We start from the raw sequence: 24583 nt of genomic DNA, 5'->3' as shown, positions 1-24583 counted from the left end.
GATCGTGGATCAAGAAATACAGATATTTGCTTTTGATCATCATTTCATGTCTAAAGTGTCGGATGTACCTTATCAACTTGATTATGATTTTGAACATTTTGACATCTACTGCATCCATTCTATGCCTGGGAATTAGATTTGGACTACGAAATTGTGAGAGAAAATGTGTATTTTCGTTTCTCAATGGTATCTTGTCAAGCTTGCAATTTGGCCAACTATGATACAAAGTGATTCTTGAACGTACTCAGTACATTCATACGCTGAGCATCTTCAAGAATCTATCTCCAAGAGCATTCGCCGCCAAAGGATTACCGCCTGTCACCAATTCCCTATGTAAAGTCGTACCTCCAAGCTTCTCCGGTGCACCTTCGAGCATAATTGCACCATGGTCGCTCAATGTGGACTCAACCTTCTCCACCTCTCCACCCAATAGCGTCTCCATAAATCTTTCTTCGGCATCGCTCCAAGACGTAATTTTGTATCCTTTATATACAAAGGAACCATCGCCCGCCTTTGTCGTACTGAGTAATGCGTATGGCCCGTGGCATATGGCCGCCGTTGGCTTATTCTCTTTATTAAAGTAGCGCAAGATTCTTCCCAATTCTGCATTATCTCCGAGGTCCGCCAGGGGTGCATGACCGCCTGGGATGAAGATACCTGCGAAAGTTGAGAGCTCTTGTTCGTCAAAAGAGCCGAATGTTCGCGGTTGGTCAAATCCGTTGTTTTGCTTCATTCTCTCGATGAGCTTTTCCTCTTGCTGTCTCTCATAGAAATTTCCAGCATAGACAAGCAGCGACTTGCTGTTAGAATCCACGGTGGGAGTTTGTCCTTTTGGAGAAGCAAAAGTCACTTCATGTCCTGCATCGAGCATTTTCTGTAGTGGCTTGGCAAGCTCCTTGAGAAAGACACCTGAAGGCTGGTTGACTGTTTCTGTGGTGCCGGCATCAGAGCCCGATACCTTCTCGAGGGGAAAAGAGTCCGAGTCACTGAGAATTATGAGAACTTTCTTGGGTGACATTGTGACAGATAAAGATATATCACGGGGAAATAGAATCGATGAACAGCGAAAATGCTAGGTCAAGGCAATACACTTTTATACCCTGTGTTGGATGCTTATTAGCCACAGCAGGTACTAACTCCGGATTAGGTAACTTCTGTGACGAAGAAATGATGTATATATTAGTTTCACATCCAAAATGTATTTCCTGCTTTATACTATATAAATTCCAAGGGAATGAATGGAAGTCGCGTTCCCAGTGAATCACGGAATGTTCGCGCCTACGTCATTGCCACTGCCAAACAAGTATTATCGCGATATTGGAATATAAAACTTAGAACAAGCGAGTACTTATACTCCTGAATATCCTGTTCTCCTACATATAATATCTACCGTGGATATTAACTGAATCATACCCTAGTAAATATTCATATTTCCAAATTTAACGATTTTTACCTCTGAACCAAAATGACGTCAATCATCGCGTCCATCAAAGACCTCATCTGTTCGGTCTTTGAGGTCATATTTTCTACTATCAAGACGGGCTTCGATGCAGTATTTTCTGCTTTCCATTTCTTATTCACTTCTGTCATCTCAATTTTTGGTCAAATCCTTGACCTTTTCAAAGACGTTTTGGGAGCTACTGCTGGAGTCGGCAAATTCATTGCTAGTAAGTGCTTATATAAGCACTCAAGCCCAAGTGTGTACACACTAATCATGCGATAACAGGCAACATACTTATTCTCGCTCTTATTGGAATCGGGGTCTATGTCTATTTGAATAAGAAGTCGCGCCAGGGTCGACCAGTCACGATTGGGAACAAAAAGTTGAACTAGCCCTTCGAATCCAGTATCTACCGCAATCATCTGAGACGTCCGATTATCAAACTTAAATCCTTTCGAGTTGAAACCGTGATCGTAAAAGAAATTGTCTCTTCTATTTGTTATTTCTCTCACCAAATTGAGCCATGGGCTAAGTTGTACATCAAATTAAAAATCAAATTTCAGCAAAGTTCCGACGGTGGCATGGTAAATCAGGCATAGAGAGATGCTTATAATCGGATTGGCATTTGCAGATGAGAGAAAGCCAACCAGCTTGTTCAAGGGTTTACGTATCAGAGTCTCCATCGCAAAGCATTTAGCTGATTGTGTGAAAACGCGAGTGCTCCATGAGGTCAAGAAGGTTGGTATCACGGCCGTATGTTTCCATTCTGTGTTGCGTCTCCTTTTGTATATCAACACACAGTCTGTATATCTCGATATCTGATTCAGCCTATTGTTTGGTGGCTGGAAAAAAGGCTTGATACTGTTCATTATACATGACGAATTGTTAGTAACATAGTCCATCAGTCTTGAAATAGGTCCGCATTTGAATAAGCCCTTCAAAACCTATTTAGGTAACTTAGAACATAGAACGATAGTGTTTATCTGTAGTAAACTTTCCAAACTTGGAAAAGGTTAGGGGTTCTGGAGTCGTATGTAACTTATGAGTAGGCACCCTATACGCTATCTATTGTGTCACGGATACGAATGATTATAAGGCTCAACTTTGATGTAAAAGGCTTTATGGCTGGCAGGGAGATCTACGGATAAACACGAGGATGACAGTACTCACCAGCCACGCAGGAGGAGCAAACAGAATGACAATGCAATATATAAAAATAATAATTAAAAAAAAAAAAAGAAGGATAGGCCCAAGTATCCATACCAAAATAAATATACAACAGAACTTCATTTTGAAATTGGGGTTTTCCTTCATCTCACCTCGCTTGAGGGTTCTTGGAGAGAAGCAAAACCGGGAAACGCCCAGAGGAGCACCTTGGTGGCCGAGGGTCTTGTCACTCACCCAGCATATCCTTGTTGAAGGACGGAGAAGAGGGCGCAGACCCGGGAATCGGCTCCACTATCACAGGGAGTGTGCGGGGCGCCTTACCTTTAATATGATATTGTTAGCAGTGACAATATTAAAGCGCCGGCATTTTAATTTGAAACTACCCTTCAATCTGCCAATCTTTCTACTTCTCTTTCAACTACACCAACCTCCCGAGAACAATGGTGCAAGCAGAAAGAAGGATAGAAAGAACAGCCGAAAGAAGACTATTTTCAGAACAAAATCCCACCACTGTATAGAGAGTAAAGAGAGGGTTTTTGAGACTATCTTACCAGCCCGGCGATCACACATCCACTCTCATGTCATCGCGGTTTGGAGGTCTAGGGAGGCAAGGAAATCGCAGAAGCTTCAGATATCACAGGTTGTCATATTCAGCAAAGAATATTTACTTCATGGGACACTAGTTCACTAACGCAAGGCCCTCTTCAGCATCTCTCCACCTTCTTCCACTCCTTACGGAGGAGGAAGGCAGCAGCAACCACGGTAGCGCCCACAACGATGCCAATGCCCACATACCCACCGGGGGTGATCAAATCCCCGGGGGCTTGGTGGTGGTTATGATGATGGTGGTGGAGGCGGTGGTGGTGCCAGCGACACCAGAGAGAGATACAATCAAATTGACTGTACAGTCATTTCGCGAGCGTTGAAGAAGAGGAAAAGAGAAGAGGGAATGTTTGAGGCCGAAGAGATACAATCTGGTGTCGCGTTTAAAAAGCAGGAGCAGGAGCAAAGTCGTGCCTTCCCGATCTGTCTATACTATGGAAGTTTTGGGAAACTATATAGAAGGATAGAACTATATTTGATTTGGTACTGATATACTAACTATGCTAATCAAATCCGAATCGACTCGGTTTACAATTTGGGAATTCTATCTAAATCTAAATCCACAAATTTGTGGCTCACCAAAACAGCGATACGATTATCTTGCGGTAATACAAGTAGTGAAAACTTTCTAAACAAACATAAGATTTTAGTTTCATAAAACTGGCCTCGACTTTTATAAATCGCAAATCTTGGTATATACATATATTTGTTTATAGGACCTCAGATAACCGCAAAAATCGCAGCAGTCTCGGTTAAATTTAATAGAGGGCATTGGTATCGTATTTACTATTCAGAAATCCAGCTATGGATAGAACCAGCTCAATCGGCAAATTGTATAATAATATTTTGCTGTAAGAAATCCAGTAATTATTACGGCGGTAAAGACAACAACATATGGCCGCAGATTGGAGCCCCCCTCCGGGCTTGATCAAGTAGAATTCGTCTCTCATAATGAGGCTTGTATATCACTTCAAAAGACTTACCATCTATGTATCAGATTCAAAACCACTCCAACTCCCCTCGTAAATATGCTGGTGAGCTCCCGTGTTTAGACCCCGGGTGCTCACAATATTGCCAGTTGGGCCATTTCGCATTGTTTAATCAACCCAACTATCACAAAGATGGAAGCAAAAAGAAAAAGACAAAAACAAAAAACATACAACAGCAGGGATTCGCATGTGGTCACCCACCATACTACTAACCTGCCGGCGTGTGGCTTAAGTACGGCTGAGCGGACGGGAAGCCCTGTTCTCCACACCCTATGGTCGTATGTATCAGATAGTAAAGAAATTGGGGCTATATTGCAATGGCAGAAATCATAAAAACTCAAAGATAATGACTACGTCTTTATCATAAGACACTATCGATACCTTCTAAAAAGTATATGTTTTAGAACTTGGATAAATATGACTCGCAATGGATTGAGACCTCGAGGACAAAGGTGGAAAATGAAAGGGAACTAAGGGCATAAAGCACTCGCACAGGACCAGGTAAGAGAAAGCAAAGGCATGACTTGTATACTCTCATACTAAATTACTGAAGAGTTGCAACGGTGTCGACTTTGTATGTGTCATATAAGCTTTTGGGTATATGATCGGGTGATAAACTAGTAAGGCAAGATATAGAGACCAGGCTAGAATATAACTCATCTCATGACATGCTGAGGCTCTTACTGGGTAGACAGAATAACTAACAGGAGTGGTTAATACTAAAACACTGCATCCCATATCGCATTTCGTTGCCGTATTTCAATGTTTATACTTCCTCAACGCGTGTCTTGGCGTTTCAGGTGGAAAAGCGTTTCCCCGATGCCGTTTACTCCCCTTTCTTTGAATGAATGTACCCTTGTTGATCAGGACTCATTAGATATTCGCGCCATGTTAAAGTCCCGCTCACTTCTTCGAGGTGATATTACATATGATACCGCAAAAGAGCGCGACGCGAATATTCTCCACGAACTACGATACAGAGACCAGATGATCCGATTCTTCACCTATCTGTACCGAAATCGAGAGCTAATTAAGTTGTTTATTATCAGTCACCTTGGTCTTGCGCCTCGACAATTGCATCATCCTATAGATGTAGGAAATTGGGTTCATGGCAGTTTTAATGTTTGTATTCGGACGGATATTGTTGACTCTACAGAGGTTGTGGAGAGAGATGATAATCTGTTTTCCTCTTCTGTATCGAATTGAAGATAATCCCTGTTCTGGAAATTCAGATGAGAAGGTCCGCTGTGAAGCTGGAACTTATACATGGCTGAAAGAGAGTTGTCTGACTGTTCCTATTCTCCGTCTTCATGGATTCGTATTTTTTTGCATGTAATATCTGCTAGTGGGATTTTTTTTTCAGTTTTTCGAATTCAACAGTCTTCCTTTTCTTTTTTGCAATATCCAATTTCTGCACCGAGTTCTCTTAGAAATATTCGGATATCAAATTCGATTGTTCTATACTGAAAATTCTAGCACAAACCATACAATATTTGAAGAGCCTTACATTATTATTGAATATATCAGTCAATTATACAGCAATATACTCTCTACAATCTGGTGGGTGGGGCGAGACACTCAAATCCGAATTTACATACCAATCTGTTTCGGGGTCTTTTTTGTATTATCCTGAATAAAGTGCAGATTCCACAGTTTAGAATTGAATCTTCTGCTATTGATAATAGTGGGTTTCTGAAATCTATTAACAGATCTCTTACTATGGAAATTCAACAACTGGAAAATCAAAAGATTCCGCTGAATATCGACCGGGAAACGATATATACTGATGTAGAATCTTTTATTTACGAAGCTCTTTCTACCTTTCGTGGATACCTATCCACGAAAGTCGTTTCCGCCATCAGCCCAATACAGTCAACAGTCGTGAAGACGGACTCTATCAAATATCTGCTCTAATGATTATGAGAAGTATCTTATCTTGTCTTTTTGACCGGAAGCTTTTCAGAGGACCTTCCTTTTTCAATCTTACAGATCTCAAACAACATCTTTGTTGACAATAATTGGAATATTGTACAGGTAATCGACCTTGAATGGACTTGTCCCAGTCTCGCTGAGATAATACATCCCCCATACTGGTTAACAAACCAAGCTATTGATATAATCGATTCAAATGAGAATGAATCCCTCCACACCGAATTCATGAGCATTTTTGTGGAGGGACAGAAATATTTTGAATCTGTGAATCTCTATTCAACGATGGAGAAAGGAATCAAGAAGAACACATTCTGGTATTTGCTTGCGCTTTCCAGCGTCTCAGCCCTTTCCACAAATTTTTACGACCATATTCCATCCAAGTTCGCGACTGGTCATGAAATACCCGAGTTTTGGAGTATTACTATGCCATATTGTTTCTTAAATACAGCTAGCTTGATTGAGCAAAAGGTCAAGGATAAAGAAAGATATGATGCCTCCCTTCAGGAATTCCGATACTAAATTACTGTTTTCTAAACTTATCTTGATCGGATCCAATCTGGTCCCGCACTGTTAGCTTCGTTCAATTGCTCTGCCGCAGCCAAGATATTTGCTCAGGTGCAAATTAACACCGTGAGTAATCTGTTCGCAGATTTGAGAATGCTTCTATAGAATCTTACCATTGGCACAATGGGGTCTGCATGGAAGGTTCCGTTGACAAGGAGTTGTCACGATGGTGCGTAGTAGGGATGCCCTATGTAATATTCTGTAACATTGCTAGAAATATGTAAAACTACGCTGATAATATATGCTACAAGTATCACTATTTAGGAACGCTCCGTCTATATTTACTTGCCAAAACGATATATTTTATGATGAACTAAGATTCGATGGCTGACACACTCACCCGAATGGTCTTCGGCTCCTGTAAAACACCATGCCATGCTACCAACATAGCCAGCTTAGCCATCAGCGACCTACGCAGCTAGTAATTTTGGTAGCCAGTATTTTTCCGATCCGAGAAAATGCTAACTTAGTAAGTTTGTACCAGATACGATATGGCTCAGGCGCTCTTGGGCTCCTCCTTTCCGACTACACCAAATAGAACGATCCAAATCTGGCACGCATGCTGCCAATAAACTTGAGAGGTCTGAGTCAAAAAACCCATTGTTTTGGTTCCAGGACTATATTGTTACAGAATTTAGTTCAGTGACAACCTTGCCACTGCCTTCTTTTAGAAGACCCTCATTCGCGGGCAAATACGCAAAACTTGGGATGTTTCTCGAGGGCCATGGTGTATATGTGCGCTACCAGTGGATGGGCAGCGGAAGGCATCGAGAAACAATCAAGGCGCGTTTGTTTTTGTTTCTTTTTTCTTTTGTTCTTCTCTGTTAAAAAAAAAGGGGAAAGAGAAAAGAATTCCATGTCATACAATTGAGGCAACTGTTTACAGTTTCTCAAATTACACCTAATTGAGTGTGGGAAGTCTTGCGACCAGAAGGCGTCTTCGGGTCAGCGGGATCATGCTCCCGCAACCTCGCCGTCAAAAAGCGGACATGATGATACATTGCCTCTTCCATACTTACCCAAAAGAGTCAACTTTGAGCAAGAAACAGGCAGTTTGGCCGAGTGGTCTAAGGCGATTGACTCGAATGAAACTCAAGATATCAATTCTCTTCGGAGGCGCAGGTTCGAATCCTGCAGCTGTCGGTTCTTTTTTTTCTTTTTTTTTCGTCTTGCTATGTTGAGTCCAATCTCCACTTTTTCACCGCTAAGTGGGACAAGCGCACCGCATGACCGACCACAATGGAACTTTCTTTTTACGATCCTGTCCTATTATTTGTTCATTATATTCATTCTACGAACCCCTAGTCACTAGCTCTGGTTCGAGTTAACGAAGCTTTAGTGTAATCTTTGAGAACACATTCTCTCTAACATGAGGAAGTTCCCCATATAATTTGCAAAACATATATAAGATTGGATCTCAACTTGTGTGTATAGTTGAGCGGTCCGAGGTTCCGAGGTGGATATACACTTGGTCTACTAGTAGTTCACTTATTTCACGACACCATTTCCGAATTCTTCTCTCCATTCCAATAAATCAACTACATGCTAGTATTGATCCCAATATCTGAGAGAAAGGGAAATCTATATAAAGATAGTGGTTTTTATGGCGATTCATGATAGTTAGTCCTCTCTGCTTGAGGAGACGGCGTAGAATCGTAAAACACAGAACCTTACGTAATAATACCTGGCAGTTTGGCCGAGTGGTTAAGGCGATTGACTGTTCGTTTTTCCCCCAATTTTACTTGACTTTAGAGTCGCACACTAACTCCTTTCTAGCGAATCTTCTCGTTATCAATTCTCTTTGGAGGCGCAGGTTCGAATCCTGCAGCTGTCGATTCTTTATTCTTTTTGTCAATTTTTGATATACTGCTAGCAGGCTGTGATGACCAGCTCGGGGCTTTTATTATGGTTTGTATCAATCACTGTTTATCATTTTCTCATCTTGAGAAGTATATTCAATGAAGTTCTTTGAACTTTTTCTGGCGAATATATTTACTCTGTCAAAAATCTAGCAGTTTGTGCCCAATTTCTTGAAACATCTATAAACTCATCGCTTTGTATATACACCAGTGCTGACCGCATGATACCCTTTCTTGCCGACCTTCGCTGTCAAATCACTTTTCCATGGCTCACCACGCGCCAACCTCCGTAATGCCTTTTCAAATGTGTATTCTGGTTCCCATTCCAGTTCCGATACAGCCTTACTTGAATCATATACTCGGTCCATTCTTGTGAGATGCTTCCATCCTTTCTCCGCGAATACCGCATCAACATCAGGGAATAAATCCCTCAAGACCTCAGCAGGATCCCGATCCAGCGCTTCCAGCGTGCGGAGATTATTGTCGAACGGAGGTGGAGCGCTAATGATATATTTTCCCCATCCGATATCCTTAGCCTTTCTCGAGGCGCAGACTGCTGCACTGACAATATCTTCAATATCGCATCTGCGATATGCAAGTTCCAAGACCTTGAGGTTCTCATCGCTCATGGCCGCGCGACGGTCCTCGTCATCATCCTCCTCGGGAAAGAAACGGCTCGTGCGCAGAACAAGAACGGGTACTCCACTTTGTTTCTGCACTAAAGCGCACATTTCTTCGGCCGCAACTTTGGTCACACCGTAGATATTTTTGGGAACTGGTACGACAGATTCATCGATCCATGCTGCGGGAGATCCTGGCTGGGGACTAAGTGCTTTCCCAAAAGCACTGGTTGTACTGAAGAAAATGAAACTTTCGATCTGTTCTTTGAACCTGGAAGATTCTTCTAATAGAATCAAAGTACCGGTGATGTTGGTTGTGATGAACTCCTCCTTGCTGTGACTGCCAACATGTGGTTTGTGTAGTGTTGCTGCGTGGAAGACGTGTTTGATGGAGTTAGAGTCGAAGATAGAGGCGATAAATTCGCGGTCACTTATAGACCCCACAAGTGTTGTCGTTGGAGATGGGAGAATGTCGATGCCCAAAGGTTTGAAGCCCAGAGATGGCAGGGTAAGCATCAGTGCTGTACCAAGATGACCGGCTGAGCCGGTGACAAGAGTGTCGTATGTCGAAGCCATTTTGGAATGAGGTTGTAGAGAGGATGAGTGATGTCGATAGATGATTTATCTGTTTTACGATAAACTTCTTCGTATGAGTCACAGCGAGAAAAAATGATTCTAATTATCAAATCGATATCACATGCGAGAATTCCATATAATTCAAGGTGGATGTACACAATGCAAATATTCGTCGTTCAAATATGTCGAATCTTGAAATTTAATGGATTGAAATAGTTTCAACGATGAGCATCCAATTGGTCTTCGAACAAGGATAAAAGTCATCTGGTGGGATGTTGAAGGGGTGGATCTTTGCCGAGGTTCTTCACTGCAACCAATAGCCATAACCGTGGAACCCGCCTCGACGGGTATAATAACAGAACTTAGTATCTTTATTACCATGAAGTACAGGAAAACAGGGGGAAATGTGTGAGTAATATACAAACCAGAGAACACTGTTCAATCGGTTATCTGGCTTAATGTGTTTAGATTTGTACTCCTCAATATGTCCGCTATGTAAATGTATTTCGCGGTCAGTGGTAGAGAAGTGTCAAAAACTTTAGAAATTTGTGTCTATGACACTCGAATAATAAGTCGCCTGCTTTTTGTGATACAATAGCGGATTTAATCCATATCATGACCAGAATATTTATGAGCCCCTCAGAGTATAGCACAATTTTGAGTTAACAATTCATTAAGTGTACAGATTGGGGGCTAAGGTCTGCCTAGGTGGGGACAATATATTTGGAGCCGCCAACCATTCAAAGTGAAGACCTGGCGTGTGCGCTTTGCCTCACAAGATCTTCATTGAATAGACTGTTCCTGATACGAGAAGAGCTAGCAAGCAAAGTTTAGCTGAATTGCTTAGCCTCGAACTTGAAATTCAGCCGGCAAAGTCAGTGATGTACAAATGCCCGGGCTTAGTATATACTAGAGATGTGGCGCTGTGCGCATTTGCCCAAGGATTCTCTCATTTAGCCCAGAATTGCTATCGCCGAGTCACTACAAATGAGATGGAAAAGAAAACAATGGACCCTGAGCGCGGAGTGGCGGAGCAAAAGGGAAACGCCCTGCTTATAATGGACCAATCAGCACATCCAATTAGTTTGGGGGCCGGGGGTTTTAAGTGGTCGAGTAGCAACTAAATCTGCAGATCGATGGAAAAAGAGCGGTTTAAATTGGACGAAGGACCCTGACCTAGGGAAATAAAAAGCCAAGCTTCTATGACAGCTTGCCTTGCCGAGCCTCAAGTGCTCTGGCTACTTTTGAAGTTTTTTATTGAGTGTGGTTCACCATGGCGAGAAAATCGAGCGGCGTTCATGCTGCGGAATATCCGATCGCTTATACGCCGATCTTAGATCCGGCGCCTAATTCAGGGGATGGAAAGGAGGATCGTGGCTTGTGTGGAGGAGATCGAAATCTTTGGACGCCATTTTTCTTACGTCGTTCGGTTTTGGGAGGATTCTTGATGCTTTTTGTTGCTATACTTGCGTCCTTGGTCGCTTTATTTGTTTACACCGAGCGTCAGGGGAAAAGCTTAGGGATTGAGACACCAGGTGAAAGGTTCTACTATCTTTGGACATATGGACCAACCGCGGGTAAGCACCTCGATCAAGGTCGCGGGTCCACTTGATGATTTTCACTACTAATCAATCATCTTTTTCAGTTTTCATGATAGTCACTGCAGGATGGACTCAAGTGGAATATCGCAGCATGCAGATGATGCCATGGGTGTTGATGTTCAAAGGACCTACACCGGCAGCAGAAAGCGTATTTCTAGACTATATGTCGCTGTTAAATGTTGTTTCCCTATATAAGTCACTCCAACAGAAACATTTCTTGGTATCTTTGTGTGTATTGGGCTCCCTGCTACTCAACGGCTTGAGCGTGATATCGACGGGTCTATTTGAACTTGATAATAGACAAATTCCCCGGCCAACAAATTTCACAGTCACGCATCAGTTTAATGCTTCGAATTGGAATCCATTAGCCTCTGATGCTCTACCTTTCGTCGCTTGTCTAGGTTATACGGGCCAAAACTTGACACCTCCCATTGGTGTCCATGACTCCTACATATACCCGCCATTTCAACCCGTCGATTCATTGATCAGCAACTCTTCGAATCTCGAAGCAGGTACCGAATATGAAGTCGACCTTGACATCTTTGACGTGGACCTGGATTGTGAGCCAACTAAGAGAACAGTGAACACCACTACTCGGACTGAGGACGACGTGTCTGGTGGAACCATCAAGGGAATGGATATTTTCAAAACTAAGGACGGGTGTCGCCTGTCCACGATTCCGGACGTCATATCTCTAGTTAATGGAGGTAAAAATGTCGATGCGTTCATTCAAGGTTGTCATGGTCAGACCGTCCCAAATCCCGATGTTTCAGAATCAGAGTCACAGGATATCTCATATGGATATGACTGGCGTTTATGGGCAATGATATCTCCGAAGATGTTTGACAGTGATACACAAACTGAAGTGATGCATAGTGGTGCTTGGCAGGATATTGACATCACAACGATTGTCTGTAAGATGAGGTATAACATGTCGCATGGCAAGGTGACCATTTGGCGAGAGCCTGGCAGCGACACAATGTCCACCTCCATCAAAAGTAAAGATCTGGCTCCTTCGAAGGGTCTACCAAATGTCTCGGGGAACAAATTCTTGTTTGCCGTTGACCAGGCACTGACTGTCGGATCGACCAACTTCAGACTTTCGAATGGAGAGCAAAGCGTCTTCGCATCTGCAAAGCCATTGGATAAACTACGGAAATCACCTTCTGATTTCACACAAGCCATAAAGGATTCATACTCTTGTCTTGCCAGACAAGTCGCGAAGAATGAATTGCTCGTGCAAAGTCCTCATCAAGTCCAGGGCATGAAAAGATCAGAGGAACCGCGATTATTTGTCCGTCCACTCTCTTTCTGGCTCATGGTTGCTCTGATGACTACTTTGATTCTTGCTGTCATTTTGCTTTTAATATTCCAACTCCCAGTTTCAGTATGTCCACGTGATACTAGTTCAATAGCCGGACTTTCTACTGTCTTTGCTCAAAGCCCCGAGTTCATGGCCGCTTTCCAAGGCACGGAATTGAAGTCAATAGAGTCGATGGAGGGTTCGGAGTTGCAAAAAATTCAATTTTCTAGCCATTTGGAGCCTGACGGAACATACCGACTTGTACCTGGAAGTGAGGAACCCATTCAGAACAGACTTATCAAATCCAGCGACTCTCATTCCATGGAGAACCTGCAAATCTCTTGGTGGCGTCCTCTCTCATCAACTTTTTATATACAGCTTCCAGTCGTTATTGCTCCCTTGGGGGTAATAGCTGCATTAGAAACAGTATATCACATTTCTCAAAGTTCCCACGGAATCACGCTGGTGGAGGGGAAGTCGGAATATTATCACTATGTTTGGACCTATATCCCTGCCTTGGTCATGTTTGCTGTCCGTTGTCTATTCCAGTCAATTGAATTCGGCGCTCGGATTTTCCAACCATACGTCGAGCTTCGAAAGGGAGATGCTTCATCCGAAACTACCGTCTTCGAAAACCAGCTACGCAAAATCGCTGCCTTTGGCGTCGTCGACGCGCTTCGAAAACGACAGTGGGCATTAGCTGCGGCGACTCTGACATTGCTCTTGGCAGCAATTACGCCGATTGTTGTTGCAGGTCTCTATACAGTTGGCCATCCTATGCGGACCTCATCTACTAATCTCATTCAGCTTACGAGATGGGATCTCGGGGAAAGCACTCCATGGGCGACATACACGCAATTCTGGGCTACGGGAGACTATAAAACACAGACTGTCCCTGCAATGATCATATATATGAACCTGACTTATCCTCAGTGGACATACAAAGATCTTGCCTTCCCCCAACTGCTTCTTAATGGCACTCAAAATGCAACTCAAAGCGGAAGCTCAAATGCTACCAGTCAACATGGTTTTGTTACTGCTCGCATTCCCGCGGTTCGTCCGCGACTAAGCTGTGTCGAAGACAAGAACCTCACATGCAAAGGAGATGCCGAGAGTGGATACGATTGTTCTACAAATTCGTGTTTCTCGCAGGATGACGCCGAAGGTCGTCTCGATGAGGGCTTCATGGTCGCATACGGTGGTGGAGGCGCTCACGGAGTTGACCTGCCACCTTCAAATTGCCCGACTTATTACATCTTGTATGGTGGAAATACTGCTCGCCATCATCTGATTGCATGTAACGCATCCATCGAGACAGTCGATGTTGACGTTCGATTCGAAGTCCCGTCTTTCTCATTAGATCCTGAATTCGAGCCCAAGGTTGTTAATGAATCGGTCAAAGAGCCCTTCCGGACAAGCGGTGCCATATGGCCAGAACTAGATAAGTTTGACAATTATCTTGCCAAAGCACCGCCTGTAACGGGAAGTTCTACAAACTCGTTAGATCAATCTTTCGCGAGTTTTATGATGGAAGCTATGATCAATGGCAAAGGAGGAGTTCCACTTGAAGAACTTTGGGATCCAGCAACTTTCATGTCACGTTTTAGTGATATCTGGGTAATGTGCGTGACTCAGATCATTAATACTGGTGCGCGTCAGTCGTTTGAAGGAGCGCCAAATCCGACAGACGCGGTATGGCCAAATACAACACATGCACCTGTTTATCAAGCTCTCTACCATGATGGCCGATCCTACTTGATACAGAGTGCGATCTCGACACGAATTCTGGATGGTATCCTCGCAGGTATGATTTTGTGCGCTCTAATTGCCATGGTATTTATGAAGACGAAACGGACGTTGCCAAAGAATCCCAACAGTATAGCAGCGGTGGCTAGTATGTTGCAGGGCTCTAAAATGGTTGAAACGAAGTATGTGCAGAAACGTTCGGAATGGTGCAGTGACAAAGAGCTTCGAAGGCGAGGGGTCTTTACGACTCAACGCTTCTCGATGGGTTGGTGGAATATGGAATCAAAACCACCATCTACTCACCCCTCTGACGAATCTCGGAGTAATGAGCTAGAGGCACAAGTACGACAAAAGCAATTTAAGATCGATTTCAATATGGATGAGGAAATTCCGGACTACCGCAGCCCAACATGACCGTGGCTAATCTAGAATTATTTCGAACATATAGACTACTTTTTTCAGATCAATATGACTGGCTTTTCACTGAAACTGAAATTTTTATGTATTCAGCTAATCTAGTGACCAACTAAAGCTTGATTGGCGGCACCATATCTGTTGCCATGTGGTTTGGCCGCATCAATAATGCGGCGCATCTCTTGTTTTTCTTCCACGGTGAAGTCGATATCTCTCGACTTCCAGTTCTCTTCAAGGCGGCTTGGCTTGGTAGTCCCGGGAATCGGAATCATTCCCTGGCTAGCAACCCAAGCAATTGCAATCTGACTAACTTTGCATCCTTTACGAGTTGCCAGTTTCTTGATTTCCTCGACAATTTTCAAATTCTTGTAGAAGTTCTCCCCTTGGAATTTGGGGGCTATCGAAATAATTAATATTTGTCTGAAAGTAAATGGTTTATGGGGATCAATCATCACTTACAGGAACGACGGAAGTCGTCAGGGGCAAAGTCATCGGGTGACTTGTAATCGAAGTCGTCTACGAGCCAACCATGTCCTAGCGGGCTATAGGCGACATATGCAACACCTAACTCTTTGGCAGTATCGATGAGCCCGTCTGTCTCATGCAGTGTCTCGAACGCCGAGTACTCGGCTTGAATTGCGTCAATTTTCGCAACTCATAAACGTCAGTATATAGTCTCCCAAGAATGAAATTGGGCTAAGACTCACTTGTATTAGCCTTGCGTAGCGTTTCAGCTGAGCATTCTGAAAGTCCAATGTACTTGGTCTTGCCCGCCTTGCGAATCTCATCTAAAGCGGGAATAGATTCTGTAAGAGGTGTGTCTATTGATAGTTAGTCAACGTATCGGGGAAAGGAAATTTGATATATTGACATACTTGGATCAATTCGGTGTAAGTAGTATAGGTCAGGGGCGGAACCGAGTCGCTCTATCGTTCCATCAATGTATTCCTTGATGTGCGAGGCAGAGTTGGTGACAGATCTCTGACTTCCAAAGACGTTAAAACCACACTTCGATGCAACTATGATGTAAAGCAGTTAGTGTCACAAAGACTCATTTCGCTGAGTGACAAGTGACCTACTGAAAATCTTATCGCGAACGTTGTGCTTTCTGATAAAATCCCCTAGAAGCTGCTCGTTGATACCAGCTGCATAGACAACCTGCGCTATAATATCAGTATACAAGTATACGGCATTGTAGGTCAGGCATTTTGACTTACAGCAGTGTCCCAGAATGTACATCCTAGTTCAACTGCTTTGAGCAGAACTGGTTCAGCTTCTTCAAAACTCAGTTTATTACCCAAGCCAAAGCTGAGGCCCATTGCCCCAAAACCAGGTGTAGGGACCTGAAGGTCGCCGAAGGGAAGAGTTTTGACCATATTTGCTTCTATAGGGAAATCCGCGGTAGTGATTTGCAGAAGTGAAAAACAAAAAAGGAAGACGAGGAGTCATAAATACTAGAACTTCATGATTTGTTCACCAGGAGCGTCCGGAGTTAAGCTCTGGAGATGTTGTCATCGAACTAAATCCGGCAAAGCGTAATTGTGGATCTGCAAAAGATCTCCAAAGTAGAAATATCCGATTGTGATGACAGGAATCTACTTGTCAAATGAACAAAAAGAAAGAAAAAGCCCACATTATTAGAGTTAGGCCCGCAAAGGAAGAGTTTAGTAATCATTTTATTGTTCACATTTTAAAGGTGAAGACAAAATAATTGTTAATCCTTCCTATTCAGCAAGGGCGCCGTATGTTCATGGCAGTTCTTAACTCCGAAGAATGCAAGAGTGGGGCGTCATCAAGCACAACTCATCAATTCATTCGAACAATTCGCATATATTGCTCGGAATAGCGGAGAGAAGTGGGTCACATAGGCACAGAAGACATCGATGGATCGCGACTTCTCTAAGTTCGGACAATGAGATATTTGTCAATTAGCCTCCTACGATAGTCTGTCAAGGAGTCTGTTAAATCTGTGAAAAAGAATCGATCATTTCGGAGATATGATGCTCTGTCTACTACTGGCATAGAAGGCGAGATATTCGCCAGACAAATGACCACGGTATTTTATTGAAATATGACTTTTGTGCTATATGTCCCAACCACACAGCAGGTAGCCTCGACGGCTTTATTGAATGTATTAATTTCGTCACTTAGTTTGATTTAATGTAATTATTCGATACTGTCAAACAAGCCGTCAACGCATTCCTTTTTTGAACTCCGACGTAAGTATATCTCTAATTCATTATCGCCAAGCTCATCTTCTTGTCTTCTACATCAATCCAGGAATGTTGATAGATGTCTCTTTCATTGAAGGGATATCCATTTGACCTCAACCATCCAAAAATTCCACGTGTAGCTCCCTCGGAGAGTGACTCCGGGAATAGATCATACTTGTAGTCCCTGCGGAGGCCGATGTCACCGCAAACACAGAAGGTAATGCTTCTTTAAGGGATTGGGGTGTGGTTTCTTCCTCTCCAGAATATCGAATCGAACGGCCATTTGTCAGGATCCACTCCCAAGAGTCATATTCTAGGCAATGTATATTTAGCACAACGGGTATGTTTCTGAACGGGTAGTTCTGCATTTTGGAGTTTCGTTGCACCGAAGGGTTCCCAAGGTCATATTGGAGGACGATTATGGTCTTCATATACCGTTATAAAAAAACAACCGGCATTCATTCTTGCCGTGTATGGTTTCACCATTAGGTTTCCTGGTTGGAGAGCTCAGAAAGTTCAGTTATATTCCGGTCCAGCCTGAAACAGACAGATCCAGAGCCACCATTCCGGAGCGGATATCACACAGAATCAATGTTGCCGGATCACTATGTATTGCGCCGAGTCAAAGAATATCGAGTCGAGGTTGCCGATTTGCAAAAAAGACGGCTAACTGCCAATCGTTTGTAGGAGATATCGTGTTTAGAACCGGCAATGCCGCATTCAACCAGGCATTTACAAGATTATATTCGATGCTAGGATCGAAAAAAAGTACTGCACAGAAGAATTTGTAGACTTTATGTATTTGAATTTAGTATTATATATTTGGAAAGCAATTCGCTCTATTTCCTCAGAATATGCAGAATAGAAATAGAAGAGTCATCAGTACATTCGTGAAGTCTCGAATTGGTAGAGAATTTTGGAAATGAGAGACAAATTTCTCTGTCTTCTAGAAACGGAACGAAGAGTAACCCAGCGAGTGCAACTGAGTATTGCGCATAGGAACGATGGTAAATGCAGAAACAAGAGAGGTATTTGAACGCAATATTTGGTGACAGTGGACCTGATACCATTTTTGCTTGGTATCAACCCTGTTGTCTTTTATTGATATTGATCACGGAGATAGATATATATGACTATTGTATTTCGTAGTCGCAGTCCAGCCCTCAGGGGAACAGAGAATAGATTGCCACCAACTAACCTCGTCTTCACTAACATCTGGGCCAGGGTCGATTGGTCGAATTGTTATCTCTTACAGAAAAATTTCCAGATTGATAAGATTATCAAATTTGATGGAAATAAAATAGAAAAATGAGCCAAAATACTTTTGCTGAATATAAATAGATATCGATTATTATACAAAATTCTCGCTGACTGAGGGAACAAGATATTGACGAATCGGGAAGTCAATTATTATGAAGCAAATACACATTATCTATGTAAATAGAATCTCAGATAATAAGCGTTATCAGTTTTCTATAATTATACTACAAAATTTATTTGATACTTTCAAAGTCCTGCTGGATATTATAATCAAAGAAAAATTAGACTTCGGCATTGAAAGTACCAAGATAGTATTCTTAAAAGTTTCGATCTGGTTCTGTCTTCACTGCTGATATATTTTATCTTGCTCTAGTAATCTGCTGATATATTTGCTATAATAGAATCTGAATTCTCAGCCTTATCCAACCTTTAGCTACCATAAACCCCTGTCTGTCTGTTTGCGCGTCCGTCAGTCGGTGACGATGAGTGGTATGATGAGATGTAATAAACTTGTTCAAGTAGAGCTACCCCACAGGTTCAACCTAGTAAGCATAATAAAGCTTTGACTCATCATTACTCTGGCGGATCTTGCGGTTCGCGCGCTGCAACCAGATCCTCATAGCCCAGGCACAAGCCGCACAGGTAATAGAGAATGCGGCGCTGGATGACATGGCTATTGTGTAGCGTGGTTCGTCGTGGGATGGCCAGAGGTACTGCTCATAGTTAGCATCAAATCTCTTTTCCCAAGGATGAAGAAAGAAGGAAAAGGGAGACATACAGGAGTCCAGATGAACGATATATTAGCACAGGTGTTGACGATAGCCAGAGCTGAAGCTTTCTTCTCCTTCGTTTGACCGCAGGTACTCGAGACCCAACCCAGGATGATTGAGTTGACTATTCCGGAAAGTCAGTAAACAGTGACGAAGAAAGAAAGTAGTCATCAGTGTAGCATACCAGCATAAGTACCAATCGCAAAGACACACATGGCAAAATACCTCGCACCGGTATTCAGAGTCGCACATCCAAGGACGAACCCGAAGATCGCAACTACCTTCGCAAAGGTGATATGCCATGTTCGCTCATTCATGCGGCCAGAATTCCAGGACCAGTATACAGAGATGATACCAGCGATGAGATAAGGCGGGCATGTGAGGACTAGAGTAATTGTAGTGTTGAAGCCGAGGGTTTCGACAGCTGTTGGGAAGAAGTTCTTGAAGCCGTTGGCTGCGAGGTGCATGTGCTGCATGAAAGCGAATAGCCAGACTCGGGGATCCTTTGCGGCTTCTTTGACACCGCTGAATGTACTGGTTTGGTGGCGGGCTCCGACGGTGTCAGCCAGGATGCGCTCATGGGCGAGCTGCCGTTCGTCTTCAGTGAGCCAGCGGGTGTGGAGAGGGTCGTCTGGTAGCACGAAGACGGAGCAGACGGCTACAACGAAGGTGACGGCACCCTGGAGAATAAAGAGCCACTGCCAGCCGCTGATGCCAGCGAGATCATCCATGCCGTGAAAGATACCGGCAGCAATAAGGCCAGCGAAAGCTGTAGCGAGAATATTGCCTGTGTAAAGGATGGAAATGCGGGTTGCGATCTCCTTGCGTGTGTAGAAGATCGAGAGCATATAGAGGGCACCAGGGTAGTATGGTGTTTCTGTGAGACCGAGGAAGAACCGAACTAACAGAAGGCCGGTAAAGTCCTTAGCCAACGCAGTCAATGCACTAACAACAGCCCATGCGGCCATGGCACCAGCCATGTAGTACGAAGGCCGTAGTCGCGTGATCAACATGTCTATTATAAAGTTTGTGTTTAGACTGTGTCAGGCGTTTAGGGACAGATAGACTCACTGCTAGGAACCTGCCCAGCGATATACCCGACAAAGAGAATGGAAACACAGGTCTGGTACTGGGATGAAGAGAGGTTCAGGTCTTCCTCAAGGCCATTCAACCGTGCCAGAGCGATGGCATTACGATCGAGGTAGTTCAGCCAGTACATCAGCCATAAAGTAGGCATAATCCACAAATCGAGCTTGCGGACCAAACGAATTTCATCAGGATCGGTCTTTTTAGTCGCGCCAGAGTAGTCAACATCCTTCAGCTGCTTCTGCTTCTCTTGGTCCATGGTGTCTTCACGGTGCAAGACACCGGGCTTTTCGTTATCAATCTCCAGGGAGATCTTGTTTCCAGTCATGGCGCCGAAATTGTTTGCGGAGGAACACTGACAATAGGATGTAATGCGACTGTAACTTGAATTGTTCACTCATCTTTTCCGGCCTGGTAGGTGATTTTATATGATTTCGTCTCTGTGGTGGATCTAGTAGTTTCACAGAATATCGCGTGGGAAGCTGGTATACCCCGGACATTTCACCCCGCATTCTGCCAACCCTAAACCCCGTTAGATCAGCTTACCTGTATTTTAGCTCAGGAGCTAAACTAGACAACGGAGATCCGATGAACGGCATATACGGGCCAAGTAACGAATCAGGATTCCGATGCGATGTCAGGTGAAATAGGTCTCCAAGAAGGAGGAGAAGCCCCAATGTAAGGTTGAAAGACAAGAAAACCAAGATCTGTTGAACTCTGTATGGCCGAGGACTGGCCGATCTCCAGTTTCTAAGAGTGCACAGCCTCGCAATCCGTGCTTGGCTGGCAGCCAGTTCGAATGAAGCGGCATACGGATAGGACATGTCTGTGAATTGGGAAGTAAACTCCGCCAACAGGCTATATCACTGGCTTGGTCTCCTACTTAATTAACTTTGCGTCCTTTTGTGGCTGCGTGCCAGATGTGCTCGGTGTCTTGGAACCATGATAACACGATATTGCCAAGCTAAGACATTATTATGCGGGATATTATTGTCTTTGAGTTTTGTTGATATATCGGCTTATTCTCGGGTTGCCTTCAAGTGTGTTCTCTGGTTGATACGCTTGGCATGGAGAACGGAATGTTCGAGCTTTTGGAGGATCTCGGGGTTTGTCAAGCCAAGATATCTGGCGAGGGAAGGATGATTATTCGTTTGCTCGGCGACGAGCAGAAGAAAAGACGTTGATTTTAGCGATAAAATGAAGCTGTATTCAAGCTGCTTCATTGAATATGATTTGGCTGTCAATTGCGAAACTGTGAAAGTGCTGCGAGGGATCCAGTTCATTTTTCCAAGTTGATGTCCCCACATCTGGATTCGAGCTAAAAAGCAACCAGCTCCATAGAAATGGAGTTATTTATGCGCTGCACCCACTTTCTATCCAATCGAGGTTTCAAATGCCCACCGAATCTTTCTAGAGAGACGAAATTTGGCATCCTGTGCAGAGGAGCTCCGCTAGCCCAAAAGCAATTTATTTGGGACAGATAGTACACTGTAAATGTCTCTATAATCAAGATAATTTCTTGAAATATAATCAGCAGAGAGATACCAAGCTTGTGCGGGATACCAATACGTCGACAAACCAAAAAGATAATACTGGAGCAGAGCGCCGGGCTGGGTATAGAAAATATGAGACTGTCTCCTTTGCAATTTGTCGGGCATCGATCGCGTTCCATCTATTTTCGGTCGATTGGCTCGCCAAAGCTTGCTAAAGCTTTCTTATCCTCGACAGATGCTCTGTAGAGCTGATCTTGAAAATAATTTCAATCTTGGTGCCCCACATCTCGCTGAAGCGACACCCTTTACCCAAGATGCCGCGGAATGGATATAGATTTCAATTTCCCCCGCCAGGATGCCTGCGGATAACGGGCGAATGGTAATCCAGCGTCCAACGCGGCGGAAAATTATTTTAACATACTATCCTTCTTTGGCAATGTCTCTAGATCTTGTTAATATTTATACAAAGAAAAAAATTTTCAGTCCCGAGATTTTCTTTATATATAGACAGTATCCCGAACAAATAGATATCCAATCAATGATAAAAATAGAACAGAATTGTTGTTTAAAAAACAAATTGACATCGACAGTTGGTCCTCCCAAGACTTGGAAAAGCGATTTAATAGTCGGGATACTTTTCTCTGACTATTGCAAGATTAATACTCTACTATTATAATACTTCTTTGTCCAAATATATTGACGGAAACTGTATACGCCAATCCCGATAAACGATCTATAATATACTCGATCTCTTCCCCCGAACTTCCACCAGACTATCAATACATTGTGTTCACTAGCTTTGATCCGAAGATGAATCTCATCAATGAAACTAATTGACGCACCTCAGAGCCTCCTGCGGAAGGGACCTTTTTTATGGGAAATTTTCAGCCTGGTTCTTTGGCTAACTCGCTTATAAAAGTGGAAAGGCCTCTCTATCAGGTGATACAAAGAGGTTGCTGGCTCCGATGAACAATTTTCAGGTTCGTAATAACCAGTGTATTGACGTTGCTCTGTCTAGTGTCGAATTTTTTGGGCAGTCACAATTTATTAGGAGAAATGATCACTGAATAGAAGAAGGCCAAGCGGCACCCAGCGATTTCCATCCAATTCACTGAGTCCAGAAACATAGTACATAGAACAGGAAAATAAAATAAGTGAATGAATGCGGCAGACCATTCGTGTCACATACTACAGAGAGATATAGTCCGCGCAGCGAGTAATGCCAAGCTGCTGAACCAGGAACTCGTTGACAAACTGGCACTTAGGATCCTGGCGTTGCTGAATGGCCAAGAACTCGGGCAGCTTCGGGAATTTCTCCAGGGTATAGGTAGCATTAGGAGGACTCATCTTGTTCCAGTGGGACCGAACATTGTAGGTTTCACCAAATTGAGGGAGGAATTCATGGGCCAATTCCTGGTTCTGCCAAAGAGTGGTGAAGTTGTTATATTCTTGGATCCAGTCAATCTCGATGATCGCAAAAACACCACTAGACTCGGGGCTAAGGTTGTAGGTGTTAACAGGAGACAAGTATGTATCGTCACCCTTGAGGGTACGGTGCTGGATGACCATTTGCTTGTTATAGGGAGCCCTCATGCGAGGTGTCTGGGCCTGTTGGAAGGTGGTGTAGTTGGCGGCGGCTTCCGCGTAAGACTCAATGGGAAGGAAGTGCTCGATTTCTGCGTAGAAGCCTCGGGAACAGACACCTTGGGGAGAGCAGGACGCAGCATCAGTGACTTCGTCGTAGCAGATGTACTCCTTCTTGCAGTCACCGCAGCCGTTGGCGCAGTAATTAAGAGTACAGTTGCGAACACCGGTATAGTCAGTCGGCTCCCAGTAAGAGAAGAAGTAAGTAGGCTCGAGGGTCCAGCTGTGAGTGTTTTCATCCCAGTCGAAGTGAGGGCCCCAAACAGTCATACGGTCGTGCTCCTTGTACAGTTGGGCAAGCTCCTTGTACATCTTCGAGAAATCTGACGTGGCATTTAACACCCTAGTGGTCTTCTTCAGGAGTTGGATAGACTGGACCTTGATAGTCAACTCTGTGATTAAACCGAGGGCACCAAGGCTGATACGGAAAGCCTTGAGTTCTTCCGCATTATGCTTCTCGTTGATGACACGGAGATTTCCCTGCGAGTCCAGCACACGCAGCGCAGTGATCTGGGTTGCGATATTACCGAGGTTGGATCCAGAACCGTGGGTGCCGGTGGAGGCAGCACCCACAAAGTTCTGAACACGCTCAACACCAAGATTGCTAAAGGATAAGTCGTTGGCCTTTAGCTCTTGGACAAGGTCATCGACATTCCAGCCGGCACCAAAGGTGACGGTCAGATTCTTCTTGTCGATGCTGAGCTTTTTCAAATTGGCGAGGGAAACGATATAGGTGGGCTTCTCAGTGAGAGTCTTGTCGACACAGGTAGTGAGGTTCCCGAATCCATGACCATTTCCAACAACTTTGATGTGGGATCCCTCATGGTACTGCTCCTTGAGGAACTTGGCGGCGGCAAGCTCATTCTGAGGAGCAATGTATGCGTCAGACTCGCAGGTGACCTCAAACTGCCAATTGAACCAGCGGTAGGCTGAGCCGGACACTGCGTGCAGCAGCAGCAGCAAAAAAGACAGCTTAGGGCTAAGCATTTCGGAATCTATGGAGTCTCCGATGTCAGGGAACTACCTGGCACGAGAGAAATTGAATGAAATATTCACAGGAATAAGAATGCTCGAACTATAAACAAGATCGTCTCACAAGAGGTGCGAAGGAGAACGGTGAGCAAAGGCAACTAATATAACCTCAAACTCGCTCCTGTTTCAAGTAAATACCGATTGGCGAGACACTCCACTCTTGAGCAAATTTTTCCTTTCGTTTGGAGCATTCTGATACGTGTTGCCTGTGATGGAGTCATTGTCGATCAGGCGGGTGGACAGTGACCTGCACAGCGGGAAGTTGAGAAT

General features: G+C 43.8%; 7 protein-coding genes across 7 annotated transcripts; 2 read left to right on the top strand and 5 right to left on the bottom strand.

Annotated features, from left to right (window-relative positions):
• Window positions 1-253: 253 nt before the first annotated feature.
• N7469_002357 (type 1 glutamine amidotransferase domain-containing protein) lies at window positions 254-1018 on the bottom strand (the record flags this gene model as incomplete). The annotated part of the gene is made up of 1 exon (XM_056641277.1): window positions 254-1018. The coding sequence occupies one exon, from the start codon at window positions 1016-1018 to the stop codon at window positions 254-256; it is 765 nt and encodes a 254-aa protein (XP_056503771.1).
• A 447-nt stretch (window positions 1019-1465) lies between these two features.
• On the top strand, window positions 1466-1833 carry N7469_002356 (uncharacterized protein; the record flags this gene model as incomplete). The annotated part of the gene is made up of 2 exons (XM_056641276.1): window positions 1466-1667; window positions 1727-1833. 2 exons carry the CDS (start codon window positions 1466-1468, stop codon window positions 1831-1833), a joined length of 309 nt encoding a protein of 102 aa, XP_056503770.1.
• Window positions 1834-8743: 6910 nt separating this feature from the next.
• On the bottom strand, window positions 8744-9751 carry N7469_002355 (NAD-dependent epimerase/dehydratase family protein; the record flags this gene model as incomplete). Its single annotated transcript, XM_056641275.1, has 1 exon — window positions 8744-9751. The coding sequence occupies one exon, from the start codon at window positions 9749-9751 to the stop codon at window positions 8744-8746; it is 1008 nt and encodes a 335-aa protein (XP_056503769.1).
• Window positions 9752-11024: 1273 nt separating this feature from the next.
• On the top strand, window positions 11025-14815 carry N7469_002354 (DUF3433 domain-containing protein; the record flags this gene model as incomplete). The annotated part of the gene is made up of 2 exons (XM_056641274.1): window positions 11025-11328; window positions 11397-14815. The coding sequence occupies 2 exons, from the start codon at window positions 11025-11027 to the stop codon at window positions 14813-14815; spliced, it is 3723 nt and encodes a 1240-aa protein (XP_056503768.1).
• A 101-nt stretch (window positions 14816-14916) lies between these two features.
• Window positions 14917-16191, bottom strand: N7469_002353 (uncharacterized protein; the record flags this gene model as incomplete). Its single annotated transcript, XM_056641273.1, has 6 exons — window positions 14917-15212; window positions 15275-15469; window positions 15523-15636; window positions 15691-15834; window positions 15895-15973; window positions 16033-16191. The coding sequence occupies 6 exons, from the start codon at window positions 16189-16191 to the stop codon at window positions 14917-14919; spliced, it is 987 nt and encodes a 328-aa protein (XP_056503767.1).
• Window positions 16192-18830: 2639 nt separating this feature from the next.
• Window positions 18831-20472, bottom strand: N7469_002352 (putative MFS transporter; the record flags this gene model as incomplete). Its single annotated transcript, XM_056641272.1, has 4 exons — window positions 18831-19001; window positions 19067-19182; window positions 19243-20073; window positions 20130-20472. 4 exons carry the CDS (start codon window positions 20470-20472, stop codon window positions 18831-18833), a joined length of 1461 nt encoding a protein of 486 aa, XP_056503766.1.
• Window positions 20473-22825: 2353 nt separating this feature from the next.
• On the bottom strand, window positions 22826-24268 carry N7469_002351 (uncharacterized protein; the record flags this gene model as incomplete). The annotated part of the gene is made up of 1 exon (XM_056641271.1): window positions 22826-24268. The coding sequence occupies one exon, from the start codon at window positions 24266-24268 to the stop codon at window positions 22826-22828; it is 1443 nt and encodes a 480-aa protein (XP_056503765.1).
• Between the last annotated feature and the right edge of the window lie 315 nt (window positions 24269-24583).

This window comes from Penicillium citrinum (genome assembly GCF_028827155.1).
Source record: "Penicillium citrinum strain IBT 23319 chromosome Unknown utg000002l:1.0-3833315.0:1.0-3834789.0, whole genome shotgun sequence".
Classification (NCBI taxonomy): domain Eukaryota; kingdom Fungi; phylum Ascomycota; class Eurotiomycetes; order Eurotiales; family Aspergillaceae; genus Penicillium; species Penicillium citrinum.
Note: the sequence above shows the minus strand (reverse complement) of the source record. Positions and strands in the feature narration are given on the sequence as shown.